The sequence below is a fragment of the Emys orbicularis genome, chromosome 11, assembly GCF_028017835.1.
Source record: "Emys orbicularis isolate rEmyOrb1 chromosome 11, rEmyOrb1.hap1, whole genome shotgun sequence".
NCBI classification, from domain to species: domain Eukaryota; kingdom Metazoa; phylum Chordata; order Testudines; family Emydidae; genus Emys; species Emys orbicularis.
The window spans coordinates 35,448,252-35,463,808 of record NC_088693.1 but is presented as its reverse complement, the minus strand read 5'-3'; the positions used below and the strand labels follow the sequence as shown (position 1 = coordinate 35,463,808).

The window sequence follows — 15,557 nt, the reverse complement described above, 5'->3', positions numbered from 1 at the left end:
GAATTGCTCTAAAGATCTATCATGATACCTTTTGGCACAGTATTACTGATTAACATTTGTAGGAAAAATTTTAACAGCAATTCTAAAAAGTCAGACAAAGCCTATTTAATTTCCTTTGTAACGTGTCTTCTATCTCAAAGTTAAAGAAAATGTATAAACAAAATTTACAAAGTACTCTTCAAATTCATTTGTGAAAAGTCAAAATTTCAACACATTTTTTAAAATGAGTTCCTAAGTCACTGTCTCATTTCTTAGAGAAGCAAATCAATCCAAGCTTAATTATAATCAGAGAAGAAGGTGTACATTATCTATCCTCTTGTAAAAATACTTCCAATGCATTTTTACAAATCTCAGATCACAGTAGAGTCTTCCTTTCTACTAGATTTGATGTCAGTTGAGTCCATACAAATTTGACTGATTAATACAAGAAGTTAGTACAAATTTGCCAATGTCTCTAAATGAAGCACTATGTGTAGATTGGCCAGTTTGCTTCCCATTATGCAAAATTTTGGGCAAGTTCTACTCTCACCTCTGTCACCTCTTCCTTCAGCTGAAGAAGATTCTCACTGTTTACCTTTCTCTCCCTCTTTCTTTACTAGCAAGGACAGGCAGAAAAATCAGATAGATTTGAGCTTATGCCATTATGAAACCCTGTCTTCCTTGTCCTCCAAATCATTCTCTCTGAAAGCCCATTTTCCATCCCAGTTCAGGATCACTGTCAGTAACCGAGATGTGGTCGTTTGGGGCTAGTGGTTAGAGTAGGTATCAGTAGCCAGGAATTGCAGCCCAGGGTCAGTAAGAGGCCAGAGCCAAGGGTCAGGAGCCAGGAGATGGAACCAAAGTTCAGAGACAAAGTCAGGAACCAGAGCCAAGTGTGAGAATTGGGTTACCTGGACTGGGGGGTGGGCAGGAACTAACACAATCAGGGGCAAATGTTTTGAACAGTTGCGGAATTGGTGCTCAGCTTAAGAACTGGTCTGCTGACCCCTCCAAGTTGATCATGTGGTATAGCCAATTATGCAGACTACTACAGGCCAGCTGCCCTCGTTAAGTTACCTGAAGACTGGCTCTGCTGCAGGCCCTGATTCCTAACAATAATCCTCCCCCGTCAGCATTCTGACTAGCTAAACATTCAGAAATTTGGTTATTCCACCCAACCAACCTGTTCTATCTTACTGCAGGAAGATCTTCACTACTAATATTTATATAGAATTTTGGAAATTGCTCACCACCTATTGATGCCCTTTGCAATGCACACACTCAGACTCAACTTCTACTAAACAGTGCCATGACATTTTGGGGGGGAAGGAGTGAAAAGGAGGAGTGGGGTGCTTTTCACTAGGCTAACTTCTTTTCACTTAAACCAGAATATCTCCATCTTCCTTCTGCCCCATCCCCAAACATCCCATTAAGGTCTGATTTCTCCTTCATTCTTGTAATCAAACACTATTTAGAGGCAATTTGGCTTCTGGAAATCTGACCTTTATGATGATGTCAAATGTAAGGAAAAATAGGAATCAAATATTCCCAACAGAGGACACAGGCTTTCATAATAGATCTGCTTCTTAATTGATAGATTTATTGTAAGTATATGAGAAGACAACTTTTCCTATTAAAACGGAGTGGGGGAAGGGTTGTGTTTGTCTTAATCCACATACTGCATGTTGTTGTTGTTTTAAAAAACAACAACAGTGATTTGAGTCAGTGGTAGATTAGCCACTGGGCCAACGGGGCCCCATGCCCAGGGGCCCCAGCCAGAAAAAGGGTGCCCCTGTGCCCCAACCTGCTCTACCTGGCGCTCCTGTTGGGGAGCAGGGTTGGGGCATGGGGCTTGCCCCACTCTGCCTGCCTGATGCTTCTGCCAGGGCGCGGGGTTGGGGTCTGGGGGCTTGCCGGGGAGTGCCCGGAGAGGGGACTGCAGGCAGAAGAGGTGGGGAGGGGCCCCCACTTGCTCTGGTCCAGGGCCCCACAAAACGGTAATCCGCTACTGATTTGAGTAAAGAATGAGAGTATCCCTCACATTGCAGTATGTGAAAGTAGTGGTTCAGTATTGTTTATTGTTTATTGTAATAGTGAATACGTTTTAGTCGAGAAAATCATGTACTACACAGTTAATGTGAAAGCAGCGGTATCATTATGCTTATAAAGATATAAACACTCATTTGGAAATGTGTGTGTTTAGTGTACAAATTGCATATGACTAATTCTTTCATATATACTATATTTTAGCCGCACATAAACCTCTGGGATATTTTTTTAATTTTAAACTAAGAACTTCTAGTGGCTCTGTTAGGAAAATTGTTGGTTTTATAAGTTAATGTTAAACATTTTTTTCCCCAGAACTTGAAGAATCCAGACAAAAATGTCCACCATGCTGGTACAGATTTGCAAACACTTTCTTGATCTGGGACTGCTGGAGCCCATGGTTAAAAGTAAAACATATAGTCAATTTGGTTGTGATGGATCCATTTGTTGATCTTGCTATTACTATCTGCATTGTTCTAAACACATTGTTTATGGCCATGGAACACTACCCAATGACAGAACAGTTCAGCAGTGTGCTTACTGTGGGAAACCTGGTAAGTGGGTTCTAATGTACCATGTAGTGGATAAAAATGCATTTTCCTAAAAGAAAGTGTATATATAGCATTCATTAGATAGATAAAAACTTGTTTTAACTTCATTCCAGACAGCCTTTTATAAGCAGGTTAGAAAGTGTACATTGGACTCTCACAGATAAGAATGGCCTCTTCCATTGAGGCCAGCGTTGCACCTGATTTTTACAGGAGCATGATCAGGCCCATAATCTTGAGTTGTAATGAAATCATTGAATATTGTTTGACAGCATAATCTTCAGTTTAGGTAAATTGCTTGACAGATTCTTTGAAGCCTATCTTAGATTTTGTCTTTTTTAGCTGCTAGATGATGATTTAATTCTCTCCCGTTGGTGCTGACACTCTTTGCATAGAAAATATTTTTTTAATGTCAGAAATCTAATAAAATATTCCACTATCAGAATAGCTCTTTGAATTGTCTTCAGTTACTTTTATATGAAAGTAGTAATACTGGAATGGCATTCCTCTTGCTACTAACATGCCAGTGCCACTTTAGGTAACTGGAAAAATACACACCAAACTAGAAGGTTATATTTTAATGCGTATCAGAAAGTGCTCAAGTGTTTGTAAATTTACCAACAATATCACTAGCAAAACTGGGTGCCATTTAAAGCTGGAATTTGAAACTTGGAATTTCAGAACAAAAAACAAATATTTTTAAAATTTCTCATGAACTGGAATTTCCAAGAAAAAAAAAATCAATTTCAGAAAATCTTCATTTTGAAATTCTGAAATTTTATTTAGAATGTTATTTTATTCTCTCTTCTCCAATTTTTATATTATTTTTACATTATTTCATAACATTGTGTGCTAACTGACATGTCATAACATGACATAATCATTGAAATATTCTATTTTTTTTATTTTCAAAATAATTTAGGGCAGCTTCTACTTACTACTGATGAAACATTTTATCTTTTCTACATCAAAGGGTCACTCCAATCAGTACTAAGTAGCAGCTGCCCTTAATGATGTTTAAAATAAAAATAAAAATAAAACAGTAGAATAGAATATTTCCACCATTATTTTGTGCATTGTCAATAGCAGTCGTAGTGCTGACATGGTATGAAATAATATAAAATAAAAATAAAAATGAAAAACATTTAACATAAAATTTTGGAATGCTGAAACATTTTCAGAAGTCTCAAAATGGAAATTTTTGTGCAAATGTTCATAAAAGTAAACACATTTTCCTAAATGTTCTGATTTAGACAAAAATGGCATTTTCCATCAAAAAAAAATTCCTACGAATTTTGCTGTCATTTTTGTAATCCAAATGAAATGTAGTATGGTATTGTAGCATTAATACTAATACTGTATTGAACAAATCCCACTATAAAGAATAGCTAAGTACATTTGACAGTTGTGTGTGCAGAAGTGTTGTGTCAATTTTACATATTTATCTACACACACTGTTAAAACCTCACCCATAGGCTTGGGGCTATGCACGCTTGCCTTTCTGGATAGTAAGACCTGCCAACTTTGTTGTTTGTGAGTGTGTGTGTGTGTATATATACTCTCTCTCTCTCTCTCTCTGAATATATATCTATATCTATAGATATATATACTGTCTCATTCACTCCACTTGCCATTTCCATGCTTAGTTGCAAGAATTCTTTGTCTGAGAACAGGATTCTTATAAATTTTTAATCCCTTGCCAGTGCACAACATTGCAGAAAGTATGGATAGGAGAGGGATGGAATGAGACACAGACTCGTCATATGCACGCCTGAGAACCAAAATCAACCAAGTGCCCTAATTATCATTGCTGGATGTTGAGAAGTCTTGCTTCTATTCATTTTGAACACTGATTTCAGGAGGTCTGACATACAGCTCTGTAAGAAGATGTTTTAAAGAACAGAACCATTTTCTGTAGCCTTTACATTTTGGCAATGACCCTTTAAAATAATACATTAATAAAATATAAAAACAGAGAAAATTAAAATGACAATCTGAGATGCTCTTCTATAAAATAGGGTTTCCTTCCTCATGCAACAACTGAAATCACTCATATTTTCCTTGTATTCAATACACATTCCAGATTATTCTTCCGCAAGACATTATAGTCTGTCTCTGAAAAGATTAATTTAGGCCCCTCTCACTCCAGCCATTTGCCAATCCAAGCTCCTGCTTTCCACCTTCTCTCCCCTCCCCCATTTTGAATTCCCGATTTCCTTTCTCTGCATTTTAACAAGAAGTAGGCTTTGCACTATCCATTCTAATAATTCATTAACCTTAATTAAGGGTATGTGCATGCAGAGAATGTCCTCTCTACTGGTTTCAATTAAATCCTCAGTTCCTCATTTGGTGGTTTGCATCCAAAGAATGTTTTATTATTTGTTGATATCATATTCTATTGTTAGGGGATTGATTATGATATGGCAAACAGAAGACTGTGCTCTTGCAGTATTGTGATGAGAAGGAAGAAATAGTTATGAAATGGAATGATTCACTTTCTACATAATTTATTAGTCATTTCAGATTAAGAACGACCAGTAATTATCAGAAAAGGTAGATTAATTTCAGCTAAGATGTTCTATTTCCATTGGTTTTGATGGTACAGCAAAAGCTCAAGAAAAATTATTTGTGGGTGATGGGCATGTGTGTTTGGGAAGAAAGACTTTTTAAAATTTGTTTTTCATTTACTACCTAAATCCCTTGACCCCAATTATAACTGTTCTGCAGAGTTGTCTCTTTTCCTCTGATTATGCTGTAATCTCCCTTAAATCTTGTCTAACTGTATAGTTTTGTTATTTCTGAAAAGTAATACTTGTAAAAAATATTGATATGTACCATTTGACAGTGATTAATGTTTTAATGGTGTTTCAGGTACTGTACTCCCAATTCTGAAATTCCCAGATTTAGGTCCAGTCATCCACAGCATCACACTTGCATAGTGGTTTGATAAAGTCAGTCTTGCTGTCATAGAATTAACTATTGTGGGGCTGAGAGCAAGTGGGATGAAGGAACTGCACAATCACAGTGTGGTGGCAGAATGCACAATTTCTGCTTCAGCAGATAACTAGGAAAATCCTGGACACACTTCTGTGGTATTGCAGAACACTGAGATGTATCTGGCACTACATAATTTGCTTCAGAATCACTAGGGCTTTACAGGCTGCTTATCAGTATGTAGTGCAGAAGAGATCTAGGGGTGAAATCCCTGGCCCCACTAAAATCAATGGGGTTTTGCCATTTAAGCCATGGTCCCTTCAAATATTTTGAACCACATTTTTCTATATGAATGTGGAGCTCACGGAAGGTGCTAGATTGGCAGCACTGAAGGATCGAACCCTCTCTTTATCCACAGAACAGGTACAGCCCAGACAGAGCAAGCTTCTCTGTCCTATTCCACCTCCATATTTCAGTTCTGACCTGAAGGAACCACTGTTAGGGGGAAGTTAGTTCAGACTCTCTCTCTCTTGAGACTGCCAGCAAGGATGCAAATTACTGTCAATTCTTGTGTTATTTTTATTTGATGTATCCTGTAGGAACTGAACTGAAAGCACCAACTCATAAAATATAAGTTACTAAATAAATGCCAGAAGGTAAAGTCTTTCAGTCACTGATTTTAATTACTGAATATTACTGTGTGAAAATATTAAGGAACTATGTAGATATATAACAAGCTGTTATATGTAACAGTTATAGCCTATGGATGACTGGCTGGTGGGCCTTGCCCACATGCTCGGGGCCTGAGTGACATATTTGGGGTCTGGAAGGAATTTTACTCTCAATCAGACTGACAGAGATCCTGGGAAAGTTTTGCCTTCTTCTGCAGCACTGGGCACGTGTCACTTGCAGGTTTAAACTAGTGTAAATGGTGGATTCTCTGTATCTTGAATTTTTTAAATCATGATTTGAAGACTTCAGTAACTCAGACAGAGGTTATGGGTCTATTACAGGAGTGGGTGGGTGAGGTTCTGTGGCCTGCAATGTGCAGGAGGTCAGACTAGATGATCGTGATGGTCCCTTCTGGCCTTAAAGTCTATGAGTCTACAGCTGGATTGTAGAAATTTGCTCAAATACATTTATAAACAAACTTCCAGTAAAATAGACTAATTGATTAAACTTTGCATTTAGGTATTTACTGGGATCTTCACAGCAGAAATGGTTTTAAAGATAATTGCCATGGATCCTTATTATTATTTCCAAGAAGGCTGGAATATTTTTGATGGTATTATTGTCAGCCTTAGTTTAATGGAACTTGGTCTTGCAAATGTTGAAGGATTATCAGTTCTCCGCTCATTCAGATTGGTAAATATATTAATAAATAACATTTACGCGGGGATTTTTATTTACAGGTCCTAATTATACTTATAATTCAGACACGGTATGTTTATATGGCACATTCAAAAAACTTCTATTTTCACTGCATGCACAATGTGATGTGGAATAGTACTGGTGGAAGAATGATTGTGAATGCTTAATTTTTAAAATCAGGTCCAATAGTAATAAATCTGTTTTTTTAACACAAGGTTCAGGTGACATGTACAAACCCCTTATATTTTAATCTCATTTTTATATTTTCTCATTAAAATCCACTGATGGATAACTTTGATGAAATTAAGCGTGAGATATACGATCACATTTTCAATTTTTTGTCAATAATTTAATCTAATTTATCAAGGGAGGGAGCAAAACATGGTACTTTTCAAGTCTTTTTATCAACAATACAGCAAATGATGGAGTGATAAAAGATATTATTAGAGATATGATCAGAATGTAAGATATGGCATGTAAATTATAAGGCAGTATCATATATCATATTTATATACATACATACAATATATACATATATGTTTATTAATGTACCTTATCCATCTGTCTTCCCCCAATCCAATACATGTATTAAAAGCTAGTTAAGGTTGTGCAAGCACATAATTACTAATACAACCATAAAAAATACACAAAATCATCAGTTAAGTCCTGACCTGACCCCAGCCTTCCAAACATTTTGCCTTCTCTCTATTTCCTCACCTCTATTCACCATTTGTAATACATTTGCTTCAATGGGAAAAGGATGGAGCAAGAGAGGACAAAATGTAGCAATAATTACAGTGATTTCCATTAGAGGTAACACAGTACCATATCAAAGTATTGACTTTACCATGGCATCACCTAAATTAAGAATGTATGTTTCAGTGAAATATTTATATGGTACCATTGTAAATGTTTGCTTTTTTATCACCCTATCTCCAAACGTCATGTTTTTACAGGCCAATGTACATATAGTTACTGGAGCCACAATAGGCACTATTAAAAAGTCAACTTTTATCAATTGTTACCACATGTAGTTTCTGAAAAACTGTAATACTTCCCAATACTAAGACTTGGAAATATAACTAACTAGCTTAGGTTTTTCTATGGCATCCATTGCTGTGGCATCTAGCAACTTCAAATACCATATTATGTTTACTGACAGAAAATGTTTTGTTTTGTTTTTTAAATGGAGATCACTTTATCACTATCAAAATATTGCTTTAAAATTTGTCCACTGTTAATTAAGACTAGATTGTTCCTTTAAGACCCAACTTGCAGGACAGCTTGTTGAGGACAGGGTGGAGCTGCTGCAGGTTGAGCACTGCATCTGATGTGGGGAAGTGCAAACTACTATGCACCTCTAAGGAGTGTAGCATATTCCTCTCCGTTCAGGAGTTCAAATGGAAAACAACTCCACACTCCCTCCCAAAAGGCCCCACTACACTCCTGTGTGAATTGCCAAAACTGCCCATAGCAGTTTGTGCAGATATTAAAAATAGGATTGTGTGTGCTCACTGATTTGACTTCTCTTGGTGGGCTCACATGCCTTGCAAGGCTCTACTAGGCTCCTTGGGCTTGATTGAGGGAGAGGAGAAAGTGCTGATTATCTACCATACCCTCCCCCCACACACTGAGCTGGTACCACAATGAGCTGTCCCTCGCAACAGACTGTAAAGATTTTAATATTATAATCCTTCCTCTATCTTTCCACATGCTTTCAAGAGCAGTGAATAGTTTACAATGTGAACCTTTAAATTAGCATAATTGGGTTTCTAAACTGACACTTTAGTAAACTGAACAGCATAGGTCACACCTCTCAGAATGATTGTTTCAAGATCACCCCCAGGATGGACGTTCACCAAAAAACCCACTCTCAAAGACCTGTAGGGAGAACAGATTCCAGAGGTGGGAAGCTTCTGCTAAGAACATTTTTAGCTTGGATTGGCTTGGATTATTTAAGCCTATGATCAGACAGGAAATGTTACCTAGTGTACTGTAGTGGATCCAAGTCCATTTAGGGCTTACCAATCCCTTGAATGGCATAAAAAGGGGAAAGGTTGTCAGTGTAGTCCATGGAGTAACAGTGCTGTAAATTCAAAATGACTCAGACACCATTAGAGATGAGCTAATGCATTACGCAATAGTTTAAGCTTCTGGGTTCTTTTCATGAGTAGCCACATGGAGGATGCACTGCAGCAAACTAACCAAATGTAACCCCAATTCAATTTTTTTGCATTAAATATGGAATTTTCCTCCCCATTCACTCCCCCATGTCTTTCTCAATCCCCAGATAATCCATTAAACTTTCCTAAATCTTTGTGAAAATTTTAACTATCTGAACATTTATCAGCTGATGTATTATTTACACATTTAAAATATCCATTTCTAGCTCGCTTACCAGTATTATTACAAGCCATATTCTCACATCCTAGTTTCTTTAGTTCATTTTAAAAGACATTTTTATATTTTCTAAACTTTAATTGGGAACAGGCCCTACAGGTTCTGCATTACAAATACACTGTAGACTGCATCCACAGAAAATGGCATCTAAATTTATAAAATGAAATATTTTACAATACAGAACTTTTTGTAAATAGAGATGCAAGACACACCTTCAGAGCTTCATTGTAATTAGTACTAAAATGTTCCTTTGCTCTTGTTTTTCAGCTCCGAGTATTTAAGTTGGCAAAATCTTGGCCAACACTGAATATGCTGATAAAGATTATTGGTAACTCAGTGGGGGCTTTGGGAAATTTGACGTTGGTGCTGGCCATCATTGTCTTCATTTTTGCTGTGGTTGGCATGCAGCTGTTTGGTAAAAGCTACAAAGACTGTGTCTGCAAGATTGCTACAGACTGCGTACTTCCACGCTGGCACATGCATGACTTTTTCCACTCTTTCTTGATTGTATTCCGAGTGCTGTGTGGAGAATGGATAGAGACTATGTGGGACTGTATGGAGGTTGCAGGCCAAGCCATGTGCCTTATTGTTTTCATGCTGGTCATGGTCATTGGAAACCTTGTGGTATGTAATTTTTCAGATATTCATTTTCCGACAAAAAAGTATATACAACACTTAACAAATAAAGGTTTTCCATGCTTACTTTGTAAAAACCTCTGTATGGCTTGGACTAAATTCCCACCAGAGGAGAGAGAGGGAGGAACAGCTCCCCATCCCACCCTTACACTGCAGTGTGGGGTACCCTAAGCTTGCGTCCAGGTGTGCAGGAGTAAGCAGGTACTGCACATCCACTTATTCCCATGCATGGAGTGAGTGAGCAGCAAATAATTAACTCAGAGGTGTTGTCTGAGTCACAGTGTCTCCCACAAAGTAGAAGCTAGACAAATTTAGACTGGTAATAAGGCGTACATTTTTAACAGTGGGGATAATTAACCACTGGAGTAATTTACCCAGGGTCTTGGTGTATTCTCTCTCACTGGCCATTTTAAAATCAATACTTGATATTTTTCTAAGAGATATGCTCTAGGAATAATTTGGGGGAGAGTATATGGCCCGTGTTATACAGGAGGTCAGACTAGATGATCACAATGGTTCCTTCTGGCCTTGGAATCTATTAATCTGGTTTTGTGCTGTGTATGCTGCACTACCCCTTGCTTAGAGTTGTGTATGAAGACATAATCTAGCCCTCTGTGACTCTGTCAGCTGTTATCCTCTTTTTGTCCCTGTACTAGAAAATATATGCTCCAAAGAATACTGGGGTGTCCTTATAAACACAAGACTCTTGCATGGATTGTATAAGGTCTTTAATGGACAACAACTGTGATTCTAGCTTAAATTAATAAAAAACTACACTCACAATTAAATTTCATAAATCATTCAGTTGTGCTTAATTATGTAGTACATGTTGGATTCAGATGCCTAACTTTATCTACCTAACTAGGTGTATAAGTTTTCAAAGTTTGGCTATTGTTACTTTTTCGAGATACCTGTATATATTATAAAACAAACTTCCAGAGCAATATGCATTTGCACCCACCATGTGCCTGTAAAACTTCTATTTTAAAATTACACCATTTGTGGAGTCCTCTAAAATTGCTTTAAACTATTTTCATGACAAACTAGAAGAATAAGAATGACATCATGATTAGCTGTATTTTCAGAACAGAATTTGCATCCAAGCTGACAGCTAGAGTGCCAAGTTTGTGCCCAATGTAAATTAAATTGGCCAATTTAGAACTTTTGAAAAAATATGTTTCTAACTGGGAAGTAGTGTTTAAGATAAGAGTCTACTGTTTTTTTATTTTAGTTTTAAGTGTTTTTTTATTGTCCATTTTTGTAACATACTTTGAGTTGATTGAAAATAAAATGTCCTTTTTGTTGATATTTTCATCCTCTTTTGGACATGTATTTTATCGCATATATTAGAGAGAGAGAGAGAGAGAGAGATTCTACAGCAATCAACATGGCTACTGCCATTCATTTCTCTGACTTAGCAACCTCATCATTAGGCCATCAGTGAAGTGTGCAGCAGAAATGTGCAGAGCTCTAGATTGCCTGCTATGCAGCAGCAACCTGCTCTGCATTTTAACATTATTCTTTTTCCTCAGGCATATTTGAGCCTGATCCTGCATTTCTTTGTGCCTACATATTTCTGTGACTTCAGTGAAGTTTTGAATGTGCAAGGTCTGCAGAATTGGCCCTTTAGTAGAACAGGAAGGAGAAGTCTGGCACACTTGCACATGTGGAAAGTTTGATCACCCCAAAAGTACAGTGATTGGTTTTTTTGTTTGTTTGACATCTGTCCTGGATTTACACTCTGACTGAGTGTCCTGTGTTTTTCTTAAATTTTTGTGGACACGTGTTCATTAGGAAATAGACTGACTGAGATTACAACTAATCAGCCATCAGATGACAGCTTCTACTCTGACATGTGAAAGTGTGAATATCCCATGACCTTTAAACTATCCAGACCACTACTTTAAAAAGAGTACTCTAGTGAGGACGTTTACACCAGATTGTTTGATATATATCAATCTTGTATATCTCTACCTAGATATAGACATATAGCTGTATAATTGTCTATTGCTATGAACATTTAAAAGAAAATAGCCCGAGTTTATGGAAGACTTTGGTAAAATAAAATAATAAAAATGGTTTGTCCTTTTGTGTACCATCTTCTAGCCTACAGTATAAATAATAAACCATATTCTCAGGGCAGTATTGATACTAGCCTCGTTAATGTTTCTGGCGAACAAACAAAGAAGGCCATTGTAATATCAAATTCTGAAAAAACCCCAGAGGAAATCATTGTGTGCTAAATGGAAAGATAAGCAAAACTGAAAATGACAATAATTTTATTTTTTGTTTGCTAAGTAGTATTCTAAGCAGTGGTGTTTAAAAAGTATTTTTTTAAATACTCCTTATGGGAGTACTGTAGGATTTAATAAAGATTGTTAACCTTTCTATATAGTTGTTAAGCCATCCTATAGAATTTGGCTGAAAATTACATTCCTGCTATAAATGTCTTACGAGTGGTTAGACAATCTAAGGAGGACATAATTTTACCATTAAATTATGTAGTTTTTTACAATAGTTTCTATAGAATCCGATCCTATCCTTGTTAAATTCTACCAGATCTTTCAAAAGGGCTTGGACAGTGTTCTCTCAACACTCTGGTTGATACAGCCACACAGAACTTTTTAAAGCTATTTTTAAATGAATAAACATTGTCTTGAGATGTTTCGAATTCCAAAACAGCAGTAATTTGTTAGTATGTGAGAATTTTGGAAGCTAAACTGATTTATTTTCATTGTGTGGGTAAAGTTTTGTAAAACTCTTTCATATTTATTGTTGTTTGTTATTTGATTATCCAAAATAAATTAAATATGTTTCTTTTTAAAAACAAATAGTGTGTATAATTTTTAATTAGATAGTGTCCTTTAAAAATACTAATTTCTTATATACACATATATATTATACAGCTATGTTTTCTCATCTTTTAGGTATTGAACCTGTTTCTGGCCTTGCTACTGAGCTCATTTAGTTCAGATAACCTTGCTGCTACAGATGATGATAATGAAACGAACAATCTCCAGATTGCCGTTGCAAGGATTCAGAAGGGAATAGATTATGTGAAAAAAAAATTACGGGAATTTGTCCAAAAAGCCTTTGTTAGAAAGCAAAAAGCATTAGAGGAAATCAAAGCACTTGAAGATCTAAACAACAAGAAAGACAGCTGCATTTCCAACCATACTGTCGTTGAAATAAGCAAAGATCTTAATTGTCTTAGAGATGGGAATGGAACGACCAGTGGTGTAGGAACAGGCAGCAGTGTGGAAAAATATGTAATTGATGAAAATGATTATATGTCATTCATAAACAATCCGGGCCTTACTGTGACAGTACCTATTGCTATTGGAGAATCAGATTTTGAAAATTTAAACACAGAAGAGTTTAGCAGTGAGTCGGATATGGAAGAAAGCAAAGAGGTAGGACTTTTTATATATGAAAAATAAGTAATTATGCACTTATTTATTCATTATTAAATTTGATTTTCAGTATTGTTTAATAAATCTCTTCCTGTATTGTATAAAAATACTATACATTCAGAGTAATGTGTATGATAATTTGGCACTGATCTACCTAATTATGCATCAGGATTCCTTAGATGCTGCATTTTCACTGTCAGTCTGGAAAAAAGAAAAAGTAATAGTCTACTTATTAGCTTACTTATTACAGCAGTTGTGTGATTTATAAATACAGCATTTCTTTCAGATTTTATTATGTGAAGTTTTAGGACATGATGCAAATTTCATAAGACATCATTTCAGTAGTAATTATAACAATGATCAGCGCTTGTGAAATCTGAGTATTGATGAAGGCCCACGAATATTATAATTGATAACTCAAGGGTATCTCTCTGCACATACCTAATCTAATTTTTTATATTATAGATATATATGAAAAGTAAAAATATATATGTGGGCAATTACTAAAGATGAATACTAAGACATCATAGAATAAATAGACCAATGAATGATTTTTAGACCAGTTGAAAAATGATGTAAATAATCTTACCGGAGAGTTTGAGCTCAGAGACTATAGCCAGCTGAAGTGTCATTTAGACCAGTACCTTAAAACTGTGCAGGAGTACAGACTAACCATTATATTGTATAGCGCTGTAGCAGTAGCTTACATGAAAAAATTATACTATTATTAATGTAACTAAGTGTTTGTTATTGTGCAAAAGCAGACAAAAGATTTTTTTTAACCGAACCAAAAAACCAACAGCTTCCTCAAAATAGACATGGCTGACGCCCTGGAGATTAATGGGTATAGATAATATTCTCAGACAAAAACAACGAGGAGTTTGGTGGCACTTTAAAGACTAACAGATTTATTTGGGCATAAGCTTTCATGGCTAAAAAACCCACTTCTTCCATGCATCTGAAGAAGTGGGTTTTTTTACCCACGAAAGCTTATGCCCAAATAAATCTGTTAGTCTTTAAGGTGCCACCGGACTCCTCACTGTTTTTGTGGATACAGACTAACACGGCTACCTCTCTGATACTTGATTCTCAGACAAAGAAAACTTTGTACAGTGGAGTGCTCAGAGTACTTATTATAAGTTAAGGGTAAGTAAATTCAAAACAAATTTTCAAGGACATAATTATTTTTAAAAATATTAGAAATCCAGGAATTTGGGCTTTAAGATGTCTACAATCTATGGCTGTAAACATCCTCAATTTAGAATAGACCTGGTTCTTGTACAGCTTGTGGGTGGAGTGCAGAAAGTATACAGTATGAGTGATGCTTCATCATTACAGTACGTTTTGTTTTTTCTATCTAGGAGCTACACGTTCATGACTGCATATGGGGGGGTAGTCTGTTATTTTTTGTTTAATGATGCACATATAATAGATGGCACCTGGAACCGTACTGAACTGTGAGGAATAATTCTTTATTATGTGCCACCTTGCCCCCCAAACTTGTCTCTTGTCTGTGATATTCAGCCTTTTCCTATGGTTCAGCCTCACCACAGCCAGAGAACCAACTGTACCTTATGGCTTACTTAGGGCATGTCTACACTTACCTCCAGAGCGATCGATCCAGCGGGGGTCGATTTATCGTGTCTAGTGAAGACGCGATAAATTGACCGCTGAGAGCTCTCCTGTTGACTCCAGTACTCCACTGGAGTGAGAAGCGTAGGCCGAGTCAACGGGGGAGTGTCAGCAATCGACCTACCGCAGTGAAGACACTGCAGTAAGTAGATCTAAGTATGTCGACTTCAGCTATGTTATTCACGTAGCTGAAGTTACGTAACTTAGATCGATCCCCCCCCTCTCCCCCCCCCCCCAGTGTAGACCAGGCCTTAGTATCAAAACACCTTGGTTGGCACTTTTGAATAAGAACCCAAATAGGGTTTAGGCACAATCCCCTATCATTAACTTCCTTCAGGAGCTGAAGGACCTCTCAACAGGATGAACTGTAGATTATCTCAGAAACAGTCTGAGATTCAAAAATGTCAAATACAATAAAATGTGCTAAAAACTGAGAGGAGAATAAATCTAAATGGTATCAAACACACACTTAGATCTAAGGCTTCCATACACTCACCTAGGCAGGCCTAATCGTTTCAGTTTAAAGAAATTATGATGCTCACAGCATTAGCAAGCTGTGTCAATTAGTTTCTCAAGCCCTTTTTCTTCTCACTCTGGC

General features: G+C 36.7%; 1 protein-coding gene across 20 annotated transcripts in view; it reads left to right on the top strand.

Moving 5' to 3' along the window:
* LOC135885537 (sodium channel protein type 2 subunit alpha-like) overlaps positions 1-15,557 on the top strand; it is a 102,140-nt gene that overhangs the window by 34,801 nt on the left and 51,782 nt on the right. For all 20 annotated transcript variants that reach the window (XM_065413301.1, XM_065413298.1, XM_065413306.1 and 17 more), the window contains 4 exons: positions 2,341-2,579; positions 6,699-6,872; positions 9,546-9,902; positions 12,842-13,327. In XM_065413301.1, coding sequence (XP_065269373.1) covers positions 2,341-2,579; positions 6,699-6,872; positions 9,546-9,902; positions 12,842-13,327 — 1,256 coding nt within the window. The remainder of the gene's footprint in view (positions 1-2,340; positions 2,580-6,698; positions 6,873-9,545; positions 9,903-12,841; positions 13,328-15,557) is intronic.